Source organism: Tursiops truncatus, chromosome 9, assembly GCF_011762595.2.
Source record: "Tursiops truncatus isolate mTurTru1 chromosome 9, mTurTru1.mat.Y, whole genome shotgun sequence".
NCBI classification, from domain to species: domain Eukaryota; kingdom Metazoa; phylum Chordata; class Mammalia; order Artiodactyla; family Delphinidae; genus Tursiops; species Tursiops truncatus.
In genome coordinates, this window is record NC_047042.1 from 2,945,372 (window position 1) to 2,958,134 (window position 12,763).

General features: G+C 53.1%; 1 protein-coding gene across 11 annotated transcripts in view; it reads right to left on the reverse strand.

The window, feature by feature from the left end:
• Positions 1-236: 236 nt before the first annotated feature.
• COBL (cordon-bleu WH2 repeat protein) overlaps positions 237-12,763 on the reverse strand; it is a 261,169-nt gene continuing 248,642 nt past the window's right edge. For all 11 annotated transcript variants that reach the window (XM_019939458.3, XM_033862779.2, XM_019939453.3 and 8 more), the window contains 3 exons: positions 12,227-12,346; positions 11,261-11,533; positions 237-1,518 (listed from right to left, as the gene is read on the reverse strand). In XM_019939458.3, coding sequence (XP_019795017.2) covers positions 1,501-1,518; positions 11,261-11,533; positions 12,227-12,346 — 411 coding nt within the window. In that variant the 3' untranslated portion in view covers positions 237-1,500. The remainder of the gene's footprint in view (positions 1,519-11,260; positions 11,534-12,226; positions 12,347-12,763) is intronic.

Below are 12,763 nucleotides of genomic sequence, written 5' to 3' on the forward strand. Positions count from 1 at the left end.
AAGTATACTCGGTATATTATTCACTTATTTCGCTTATGGTCTGTCTCCTCCACCACGATTTAAATGCCACGAAGGCAGGGATTCCCGTCTGTTTTGGCATCTGCTGTAACAAGTGCCCGGGAGAGGGTAGCAAGCAGTCCTAAGTACCAGTTGAATAAACGAATGTCTCCTTTCTATTTGGGGCATAGGGTATCTAAACGAACTGGGGTCTGAAGTCATGAAATCCACACGAAGGCTACACTTTCATTTTCTTTTATTTGTGGCACTAAAAGACCAACAGTAGAGACAGTGAGAGCGATTGGCTGGATGCCCTGGCCGCCCTGGGGAAGGTGAGTGGCATTCATCAGACAACGCAGAGCAGTTTCCGTCCTACGTGACGCCCGGCTCTGAAATCGTGAAACGTTCGAAGGATCCCGCCATATCTGTTGCTTCATTAAGACAGAAATTTAATTTCAGGAATTCCTCTTGATTTCTAGTCATCTCGTAAAGAGCTTTTCCTACAGCCGTAGTTGACCTTTGAGATAAATACCAGAGACTGGGTGCTGTGCGCTATGAGAAGGCTGCCACGTGACCCACAGCGGCCATTCACTTGCCGGGCACAAGCATGGAGACCAAACCCGCATTGTGAAACACCAGCACGATTTTGATCTGATCCGGACCCGGCATCCACGCTTCTGCCCCGCGGAGGATTTCTAAGGCTCCTAGGGCAGCCTCCGGGCTCCGTGCTCAGCCCTCGGTCGGGGAGGGCTGCGCTACATCACAGCCCGCCGGGGGACAGCATTCCAAGTGGGCACTGCCATCCCCTCCAACGTCCTTCTGATCTCAGCCAACACCCCAGGAGAACTCAGACCTGCCATGTTCATACGTCACGTTTGATTGTTATTCTGGGCGATCATGGTTGATTTTTAATAGCTTTAGCTGGACAGACCGTGGTCTGCCACCCTCCATGAGGTTTTCACCCCAAATGTTTGAGGAATAAGGATCCAATACTTTCATTACTCAGTGAAGTCACCTTTGAAAAGGCCTCCCAACTCTTTTTTCTTACATCAAGTAGCATATGACATTCAGATTGTTTCAATTGATTTATATATTTTCCCTAGAATTCAGAAAGATTTTCAACAACTAAATGGTTTTAACCATCTACATGTGGTAAGTCTCCAAGGTCCAAAATCGGTCTAAGGCATGATTCTTTCCACTTTGTCTATCGATGTAATTAAGTGTGTTGGGCTCCAGCGTTTATAGTCACATTAACCTGCCAACAAGAACAGTTTATTGGCAACTTTAAATATTCAGAGGCAAATACATTTCCTTGGCACAAGCCGCGTGGCAGAGTGGCATCCCCGTCCCTTTGAACCGTGATATAGACTGAAAGTCAACGGGGCGAGTTTTGGCCTGGAGACCAGGAAGCCACCAGACCCCTATATCCCTTGCCGGGTGGCGCTCGTGAGTGGAGAGCATCCTGCAGGGGGGTTTCTGCCACGATCGCATCTTGTTGCTGATTCACACGAGCAAGGGCACCTGCAGTGAAGAAAGAACCACAGTTACTCAGGGCGTGAGGCGGAGCCCAGGGTGCAGGTATCCGGGCGCTGAGGACCTGTGTGCCAACCCCTCCCTGCAATATTCCTTTCCCAACGCAATGAGTGTTTACGCTGTACCCATCAAACGTTTAGCCCCAAGGAGAAAACTCTCAGAAACACAAACAACATGCCTGAATGCTTTCAGTGACTGGCTACAGCCTTCAGGAAAAAACATCGGGAACTGCTGGAGGGTCTAAGATGTGTCTGCAGGTCCCTGAGCTTCTCCCAGAGCCGTCAGCCAGCCCCAGCCCCCGCCTTCTCTGAGCTCCCTCCCAGTCTCTGAGTCTGTTAGGGGTCCGTCCCTCTTCTGGGCTGGTCTCTGCATGTGGGGTTTCTCCTTCGGGGATGCCCCTTTCCTGCTGGAAAACGAGGACTCCTTCTTCAAGAAGCGTTCACACCATCTCTTGGCCGAAGGCATTCCTGCTTCCAGTCCTGGGCGGGCAGATCCGATCGCCCCCTCGCCCGCCGTGGTCTCCCAGCAGCTGTGTCTGTCACTGCTGGTGTGGGGACTCTGGGGCTGGAACCACGGCATCCATCCCCACCCCGTCCCCTGGCGCAGGACTTGCTGGGTGCCAGTGAGTGGGGGCGGCTCCAAGGGGCGACTGCAAACCCACACGTTCCCAGCCCACTCGACGCGTGAGCTCACCCTGCCACTCTGAGCCCAGCCCTGCACGCTCCTGGGATGCCCAAGTGCAGAAAATGTGACGGCCGAATCTTGAAGGAAACAGTTCCATGCCTCTGAAGGCCAAGGTGAACAGCATTTTTAAGAAAAGCGACAGATTCACGTGAAACCATGTGAAAGGAGCACTGGGTTTCTCACCGTGGTTCCACCGAGCTCAGCACATTCGAACTGGAATGGTGCTGGGAGCTGGGCATCTCGTCCTACTTCTCAGTGCGTTATCAGAGCGAACTTCCAAGGACCCAAGCAGATTTCTTATAACGCCAACAACACACACCACCTGGAATATTTCCTGTGCACTTACAGCGTGTCAGGTACCATTTCGAGCCCTCCATGAGTCTCATCTCATTAAAACTTCAGCTCAACTCAATCACTGAGGCGTTATTGCCGTTGTTATCACTGTGGGTGCTGCCTCCAATACAAAGATGGGAGAACCGGGGTGTAGAGTGCTCTCTCGGCCTGGACCAAATACTAGTAAATAGCGGTCCCCAGCGGGCTCATCTGAGAAGAGAACATGGCCCCAGGCCACGACCACGACTGCAGGGTTCCACCCGCTCGTTTCTTACGAGCACACCCGCCCATCAGTGTCTCCTTGGCTGTAGCGGCGTCCACACCAGCTGAGAAACGAAACGGGATGAGATGTGGAGTTTGGGGGCGTGGAGGGAGGAGACTGGACCTGCTGATTTGGATGGAGCCCATGGGACACACACGGTGGACGTCAGGGAGGGCACTGAAGATTCGTGTCCGATGCACAGGGCAGCTTAGGATGGGGGTGGGATTGGGGGCCAGCGGTCTGGACGGTGAAGGGTCCGCCCGGGAGAGTGAGGAGATTTGGAAGACAAGGGGTCTTGGGACTCTCTCCAGGGCCGCATGCAGCCTTGGGCAGAGGAGACTCAGAACGTGGCCAGGGGGGCAGGGGAAACGTGCAGCGCGCTTGCCGAGCCGCGGGGAGTGCGCGTCCACAAGGATGCACGTGGTGACAGCAAACGGTGCAACGGGAACCAGCGGGCCCCAAGGGTGGGAAACACAGATGAGCTTATGTTTGAACATTATGTTAGTTACGTTTTCAATGGGTTTTTCTTCAAACCCTAGACACCTTGAGAAGTGAGCCACCTCTAACTTCAAAACAAAGATTTTAATTGTCAGTTTGGAAAAGCAAAATCAGTTTGCTACAGAATGTCCAAGACACGGGGAGAAGAGTGTGTGTGTTGGGCCGAGAAGAACAGATTGAGCCTTTTATTGGAAAATGCAGCCAGTATCCTGTTAACAGTACGTTTATCCCATTTCCTGACCTCTGAAAAGGGTCAGGAGAATAAAGGGCGCTATTCTTGCATCCAAGGGTACTAGCAGCATTGTGACCTTGACGAGGGCGGTTCTGAGAGCGGCCAGGAGGAGGCCGGTGGGGGATGGGTGCTGGGGAAATGGAGCAGCACAAGTGGGCAGGACATCTGGAAGCTACAGTGAAGGGAAGCAGAGCTAGGCAGTGGTGGGGTCGGGTCCATGGGAGGGGGAGGGATTTTTAAAAGGTATCTTTACTGTTATTGTTTTAACAAATTAATTGATATATGATAAACTGCACACATTTAAAGTGTAAAACTTGATATGTTTTGACATATATTTATTTATTTTTTGGTCTGGCTTTATTTTTGGCCTGGCTTCTTTCACTCAGCAGAATTATTTTGCGATTCATCGATGTTGTTGCGTGTACATTCCTTTCATTGCTGGGTAGTAATTCATTGTATGGATACACTGACTCTGCATCTGGGCTGGGCGAGTCTCAGGCAGGGGGTGCCCCCTCCTTCCCCGGTAAATGGGGATGATGGGATTTGCACTACAGACCCACCCGGTGAGGCTCGAGGTATACCTCGTTGCGTTGTCACCAGCACCACCATCACTTCGTCTCATCCCAGCACCAGCGTCCTGGTGGCCGGGATGAGATGACAACTGAACGGAGGTTTGGGGGTGAGGCAGGAGACATCCTGCACGCCTTGGTCACCTAAAGCCTGGCCCGACTGGGAGAAGCCACTTTCAGAAGGCGGTTCCAAGTTGCTAAGGTAAACTTCCCAGGACACAGAGGGGTAGTAGGTGGGACTGTGACCCAGTGAGGGGAGCTACAGGGCAGGCGAGTGAAGGAAGCAGGGGCTGGACATCACCTGCTCTCCTGGCAGTGAGCCTGCTTCACTCTAGCCTGCGTGTCGCTGGTGCAGAAGACCCGGGCTGGGGGCTATTTGAATCCCTGGCTGGTTGAGACCTAGAAGGTGCTCTCATCACCACTAATAGCAACAACGATGGCTGCATGCAGATTGTAAAAGTTCTCAGTAAACTAAGAAAATATCTAGGAAGGAAAAGGAGAACTCCTAAACTTTGGTGTCAAGAAGGGAACTGAAGAAGGACAGCCTTAAAAAGCTCTGACTTGGACAATTCAACAAAGACAGCTTGGTGATGGAATTGGCCACAAGGTAGCATAAACCACACTGATGGCCATTAGTGTCAACCCAAGCTTAAAGCCACACTGGTAAGGGACCAGTGGACCTGCCCCGGGATGGGTGTGACCAAATTCAGGTGGGCAAGGAGGACAGAGGGCACCCCCCGGGGGAGGAGGGCGTGCTGCAAGGCGCAGCTTGGAAGAAAAACACTGGAAGGGTTCCTGGCATCCCAAAGGTTTCAAGCTTCCTGAAAGATTCTTTCTTATTTTGGTTGGACAAGAAGAAAATCAATGAAGGGACAAAGCTTGCAGTTTGAGGCCAAGTCAGAAAGCTGTAAAAATATCCAAGTTTAATTCTGTTTCCCCACCTGCCAAGGAAAATGATGTTTATATGGAAAAAGGTAAAATGAACAGTGGTGACAGAGGGCTGGTGTCCAGGGGAAGGAAAGAAGTTGTCAGGGAGCGACAGGATTCTCTGTTTCAGGTCCCTTTTTTCCACCCAGACAGATGAGTTCCTGGGGGGGGGGGGGCGGCTAACGGACTCCCAGGGGACCCAGCCATGCAGCTGTCAGCCAGCTTTGCAGAACGGGAGTGGGACCGTTGGCAGAAGACTGGAGATGTCCGGAACTTACCTTATTCTGCAAAGGAAAAGAAGGTGGTTTCTTACAGTGTGAAGTGGATTCTTGGCAAGTTTATCACGCTTATGAAATAGACGAGTTCTGAGCACGGGGACCCCAAGTTGCACTCGGCCACTGGTCTAGAGAGCCAGGCAATATGGTGGCAAAGAATGGGCGCCCTCTCTCCCTTCCCCCAAAAGATAGTTACTGAGCACCCACTCTGTGTCTGGGGCTGTGCAAGGCGCTGGGACCTGCCGGAGCTCACGGTGTGGCAGGAGGGCAAAGCCCACACAGGAGTTACACAGATCACTGCTGAAATTGGGCTGAGATGTGGTTATGGGGGAAAAGGAGGTGATGCTCTGTTGGGGAACCTCCTCCAGCCTGGGGGCTGGGGGAGACTTTCTGGGGGCTTGAGGTTAATCCAGGAACATGCAGGACGACTGGGGATTAGCTGGTAACACTAGGAGGTGAAACGTTTTCCTTCCAGGAATAGGGAACTGCACCCATGAGGGCCCTGAGGGGTCACTGCAGTGGTGACAGGCATCCCTGGTTTCCACCTGCAGGAAAAACAGGTCACATGGAAGGTCTGTATAGGCAGGATGGTCACAGGCAGCAAAGACAGAAATAACCCGTCTGTGCCTCTGAACTCCCCCAACTTCACTGAAACACATCAAAGGTCTACACTGTGCGTTGCCGAGCCCAGCATGGCCTAGAGTCGCTGCTGCAGCTCTTTTCTGTCCTGGCTCAGGGGCTCCCTGGGCTTTGATGGCGATGGTGTCACGTGTCTAATCACTTCTCACAGGGTCTCCTGCCAAGGCCAAGCGCCGGGACACACGTGTGATCTGAATCAGTTAATTCCTGTGGTGGGAAAACGTACACCTGGGAGGGCCCAGCCGCGGCGTGCCCACCATGGGGCTTAATGAGGCATTTCCCAGAGGCGTCCGCCCGTGCCGGGCTGACGCGGAGTCTGGCTGGGCAGCGGCACTGACCTAGTTACGGCCAGGACGAGGCCCTCAGGACATCTGTGCCCCCCTTTCCCATCTGTGGAATGGAAGCTGCAGACTTTCAGTCCAGGAAGGTCTGGACACAGGAGATGCTTGCTCTCTGCCCTCCTCGGAGCGAAGCTAGGACACATGAGGAAAAGGTCTTGGGGCTTTCACCAGGTCTCTAACTCTGTGAGATGTCCCTAAGGCCAAGGACAAACCCCCAATCCCTTCTTCCTCTCCTGGCTGAGAGTCCCCAGGGGGCGCAGACAATGCTTCATTCATCTCTCCATCTCAAGCAGCTACCACAGTCCCTGGACCCTGGTGGGTTCTCAGGAAATGCTTGTGAAATGAATGGCCGGACGTGTGAATGTGTTAAATATAAACACGGATTAAAGGGCACTTGGTGTCCATTCCAGGCCCTCTGAAACAATGCATTTAACACAGACCGACAAAGGCTGTCCAACGCACACAGTTTCGCCATGAATAAGAATGCAGGATGGAGTGGAAGGCGGAAGCGGATTCTGGGGTCCGTTTGAGCCCTGCCCCCAGCAAGGGAGGGCAGTGTCCACTGCGGAAGGGGCAGCAGACAGAGCAGAGCTGAGGACGCTGTTATCTGGGGCTGGACGGAAGACACAGAGTGGGCAACGTCTCTGACCACCGCAAACACAGAGGCGGGGCGTTCAATTCACACTGTGGAGGGAGGCAAACAGACTTCCAATCGCCCTGAAAAGCGGCCAACTCACTTTTAAGGTGATGATTCCTCCTACATCAAATCGACCCTCTGGTCTTTTATCATAAGCAGCATCGTCACCGACGCAAAACGTGTGTGTTCAGGGAAGGGTGAGTAACTGTGCCTGCCTTAGCAGTGAGAGTCCCTCACCTCTGCCAGCTCTCCCGGGACAGCCGGACGCCCTGCTTCTCCTGGAGGAAGATGCCTGGAGGACTCACGCACTGCAGCCCCTCACGCCCCCCGGGAGAGCCGGGAACACCCCGCAGTCCGGGACGCTATCCTGGCTACACGCATCCCGGAGCATCACTGAACACCAAGGATGAAGGGGCCTCTGCTCGTGTTGAGGATCCACAGACAGCGCAGCCCACACTGCTGGGATCCAGGAGTCCCACACTTCGCTCCTTTCCTTGAGGTGATGCAGCTTTAAAAGCCCAAAAGGTGAAAGAAAGCTACAGAGGCAAAGCTCAAGCGACTCGAGGTGCAGACGCCGTAACACACCCCAAGCTGCATCTGCTGCGAAGCCACGGAGACATCCACGGCCAGGGCCCCGCAGACAAGGGCCGCCTAACGAGACTCCTCAGGGAAGGCACAGTTGGCCCTGGTCACCCGGATCGCACGTGTGTCCCCTGGTGTCACAGGTCTGCTGTTCCACACCAATAGGGAGGGCGAGGCAGTCGAAAACGAGGTCAGGTGCACACCTCCAGGTTCCAGGTGACGCTGGCCTGGCCGCACCTGGGTGTCCCTGATGGAGGCTGAGCTGAGGCTTCTGGGTGGAAGGTCCAGGTCCTGGCCTCCGAAGTCACGTGTCCTTCGGCAGGTTTTACGTGGCCCTGAGACGCAGAGTGTAAGCAGGGGGGAGGGGAGGGAGTCTGGGTTGCTGTGTAGAGCAGTGACACAGTCCTGTCGCTCAGCCCTTAGGCCTCTAGGTAAGATGTGGTGCATTGGGTAGACAAAGCGACAGGGTCTCCCAGGGCACCCTCATCGTGCTCACTCAGGCCCAGCTTACAGCCCAAGGGCATCGAAACCTCAGACGCGCCAGACTCACTGCCTCACCGTTGCCAGGATGGGTAACGCAGGTCCCAACACTTAGATTAATCCAAGAAACAGTCCAAACGTGGGCTTTTGACCTGCCATGTGGAGCTGCCGCCACAAAGCTGAGATCCGGATGAGCAACGGCCTGGCCTCAGCCCCCCGGACCTTTCCTGCAGGCACTGCCAGGGCCGCGCTGCCCGCTGTGTGGATACACACACACACACACACACACACACACACACACACACACACACACACACACACGTCTGTGTCCCGCCACCCACTGGCCAGCAGGTCCCGGCCCTTCCTACCACTGTCCTTGTGTTTCTCCCCACTTTCTTTCTTGGGGCACAAACAGCTTCCTCTGCTCCTTTGGACAGTTCCCAAACTTGTTTTTTAAAATTATTTTCTGGAAGGCATGGGCACACGTTCTAAGAGAGAGAAAGCCTGAGGTTCAAGGTTGCAGTGGTGGCCTCTCCCCCGTTGTGCAAGCCCAGGCAGGCTTTTCTCTCTGGGCCCCTGATCCACGTGACTCCTGCGAGGTGGACAGAGTAACAGCTATTTGAAATGACCCCAAACCAGCCAGTGAGATGATGTATACGAGAAATGAGTACAGCCTTCATATAATTACAGTCAGCATTACTCAAACTGCATCAAAAGCTCAAAGGACATGGATAATTACCTCAAACCTCAAAGTAAAGTGACTTGATAAATACTAGAAAATTGCAGAGGAGTAGGCTCAAAGCCCTGAAAATCTGACTCAGCATGTACATGTCCTGTGGTTCTCACTTTGAAACAGTGTTTTAGAGACTCAAAATCGTCCCCTCAGACCAGCCAGACCATCGAGGTTGATAACCGGCTGTGCTGCCTTGGATTCTCTGAGAACGACCGACACGTCCTTTCTTTTTCTTCTTTTTTTTTAACTGAACTATAGTTGATTTACAATACTGTGTTAGTTTCAGGAGTACAGCCAAGGGATTCCGTTAAATATGGATGCATGTATATCTATACTATACAGGTATTCTTTTTCAGGTTCTTTTCCACTACAGGTTATTACAAGATATTGAGTAGAGTTCCCTGGGCTATACAGTAGGTCCTTATTGATTATCTATTTAATATATGGTAGTGTGTAACTGTTAATACCAAATTCCTAATTTATCCTCCCCCAACCTTTCCCCTTTGGCACCATGAGTTTGTTTTCTATGTCAAGAGTCTGTTTCTGTTTCATAAATAAGTTCATTTGTATCATTTTTTTCAGATTCCACATATAGATGGTATCATATGATGTTTGTCTTTCTCTGTCTGACTTACTTCACTCAGTATGGTAATCTCTAGGTCCATCCATGTTGCTGCAAATGGCATTATTTTGTTCTTTTTTATGGCCGAGTAATATTCCATTGTATATATGTACCACACCTTCTTTATCCATTCATCTGTCGATGGACATTTAGGTTGTTTCCATGTCCTGGCTATTGTAAGTAGTGCTGCAATGAACACTGGGGTGCACGTATCTTCTCAAATTAGAGTTTTCTCCAGATATGTGCCCAGGAGAGGGATTGCAGGATTACATGGTAACTCTACTTTTAGTTTTTTAAGGAACCTCCGTACTGTTCCCCATAGTGGCTGCACCAATTTACATTCCCACCTTCTCCAGCTTTCATTATTTGTAGACTTTTTGATGATGGCCGTTCTGACCGGAGGACAGGCACTTCCTTTCAATTGATATTGCAATGTGCTTGGAGGAAAGAGGTTGTCTCAGGGTTGAATTCCAGAGCTGTCTTCATCAGAATCCACATGGTCCATTTATTAGGACACTTATTTAGCCATGCACCCCAATTTCTTCACCTTTCCCTCATTCTATGTAATAAACGTTCTAAGTTCATAAATATATAAATTCTACAGAAATGAAAAAACAAGTAAAGAAAACCCAAAAGCCCTCCATAATTTTTAACTGCCCTCCCCTCGCCCCCCCATCCAGAGGAGAAAGTGCGAAACTGGCCGCCATCCAGTGCCACGTGGTTAAGCACACTTCCTTTTCCCAGCATCCTGAGGCTGGGCTGTGCTTTCCGTGATGAATTGCCCTCAGCATCCTCCCTACGTGATGTCTTGGGTCCCCATCGGGGCCACAGCACACAGATTGATGCCTCTCCATCACACGGACACGCTCTGGGGCTGACCCGGGAGCCGTGGCCGTGGCCCCAGGAACGCTCCCAGTCAGTGGTGTTCAGACCGCTCCTGCCCAGGGTGGCACCGCTGGGCGTCCCGGCTTCAGCGAGGACTACCTTCTAGGCCCTAGGCTCCTGGGTGGGAAACCTCTTCAGCAAAGCCTGCCGCCCTCTGTGGAAGTGGCCCAGCAGTCTCGTGGGCCAGCTGCTCTCTTGCAGAGCAGTGCAGAGTGGCCATTCTGTGCCCAGACTGACCCCTGTCTGGGTCCAGCCCTATGTGAACAAGGGCAAGTTACTCCGGTTTTCTGAGCCTCATTCACTTTCCGTGTAAAATGAGGATAATCTTAGTACTGACCTCTTCAGGTACGTGTGAGAACTTAAGCTTAGGGTCTGGACATAATCTCTCAGAAAATAATACCTGTCACCACTTCCCTATTATTAGCCTGACTCCTCCACCCACTAGAAACAGGCAGGAAGAGAGGGTCAGTCCATGCACAGCATCGTTTTGGAGTTAAAGGAGATCTCAACATCCATCCGGCCCAAAGGCCCTTTCAATTTGGGAATCCTACTTTGGGCGCCACAAATTCCACTGCTTTCAGGGACTAGGTGGGCATAAGTGTACAGACCAGCGTGAGACCAGATAGAGGAGAAGCTGTAGAAAAACCAGAAACGGGTGCTCTGCCCAAGAGACGCCGCATGCAATAATGTTCAAAATGTATGCTGGCAAAAGAAAAATAAATTCCGAAAGAAAGAAGGAAAGAGAGAAAGATGAACTAATTAACCAATCATGCTGTCGCCTGGACCCCGGCCGAAGGCCATGAGCGTGGTGCAGGCCCTTCAGGATGCGTCACAGGTGGCCGTCCTGGATCACAGGCAGCCGTGGGTGGTGGAACCGCGCTCAGGGGTTAGGAGTGCACTGGAGCCCTCGCTGCATCCCAGGAGCGAGTTTGGCATGACTTCCCACCACGCTGAGGGCGCGTCTGCGCAGGGGCATTCTTCTCCTGTCCTCTCACCCACGGGAGCGCGCACGCGCAGTCACGCATCCTCACCTTTCTCAACCGCGCGGCCCCTGTGCCTGAGCGGATGGCGTCCATCAAGGCCTGCCTGGCGTCCACCGGGTTGCTGAGGGGGCCCGAGCTGGACCTGGACGCCGTCCGGGATGCGGTGGGAGCCTGGGTGACTGGAGGGGATGGGGGCGATGGCGGCGGCAGGGCGGGTGGGGACTGGATCCCAAGGTCTTCTAGCCCTGGGGGTTCTGCCCCATGTGCAGACAGCATGGCATCGCGGAGGCTCTGGAGCTCCTCAGAGGCGGAGGACGTCACCTAGCAACGAGACGGTTAAATGACAGTGTCCCAAATGTCCTTTCCAAGAGGCGGCACAGGGTATCTGACCGTGCAGCCAGCCCAGGGGGCGTGTCTGCTTCCCATCCCTGGGCTTTCCTGGGGGCCGGGGGTGGTGGTGGCAGTGACTGATGGCAGGGAGGAGGGCTGTCAGTCTGGTCCTACTGAGACCCCTGCCCTCCTGCCTCATCGTGGCGTGTCTGGACAGACCCCAAGGCCACACACCAACGACCAACCAATGCGGATGACCCCTCCTCCAAACACGGAAGAGAAGGTGTCCGTTCCGCTTTTCCTTGGCTTCTGGCTCTGGAAGCTGGATGACCCTCTGTCCCCGAGCTCCAGTCCAGGTGGTCCTGCAGCTGTGCCAGACCAGCAACTCCATCCCTGAGTTGAGACGCTGCCGCCTCCCACTGCTGGGTGATCTAAGCCCTGAAGCCAGGCTCAGCGTCCCGGAATTTGGGGAAGTGCACAGAGCTAGATGTGCAGGGAGGACTTACTCGTCTGGGAGAGAGAGGGAGAGTTTCTGTGCAGGGGCGGCCCCTCAATGCCTCTCCTGCGGTTGGTCTGGTTACTCCGATGATGACTTAGCATCGCTTACACAATCGGGGGTTGCCCTGGCTGTTGCAGCATCCCCGGGATCACTGCGGGGGGGGCAGCTGTGGAGGCCCCTCTTACCTTCCTCAGGCTGCAGGTGCCGCTGTGCCCACGGATGGCTGCCAGCAGGGCTGAGCGCTCGCTGTCTGTCTCTGTGTAGGACGGTTTCTTCAGACCTCCCTCTGAGCCGGGTTCTGGAGTCTAGAATATTTATTAACGATGTCAACACATGTCACTCAGGAGATGGGGGAATGCTGACGGTAGGTAGTGCAGAGAAAAACCATAGTTATCAGTTCAGACCTACAGGGTCAGTTTCACAGTCTCTGTCTGTTAGAAGGTAAAATTATCAGGTTGAGATTCTGGATTGAGCTCACACTATACAAAAATCAAAGGTGATCTATGTGGGGTAGCACAGGATGATCGCCCCTGAATGTCCTATCCCTCCTGTTACCGGTCCTAGCTTTCCTGAGCAGATATGTGCCTTGAAGTCCTGCAGACCTGGATGAGGGGCCTGGGTCCCCACTAGCTGGCAGGGTGACCCCCAGTTTTCTCAAGGGCAAAATGGAGGACACAGTTCCCAATCATCCATGTTGGTGTAGCTATTAAATAACATTTGCA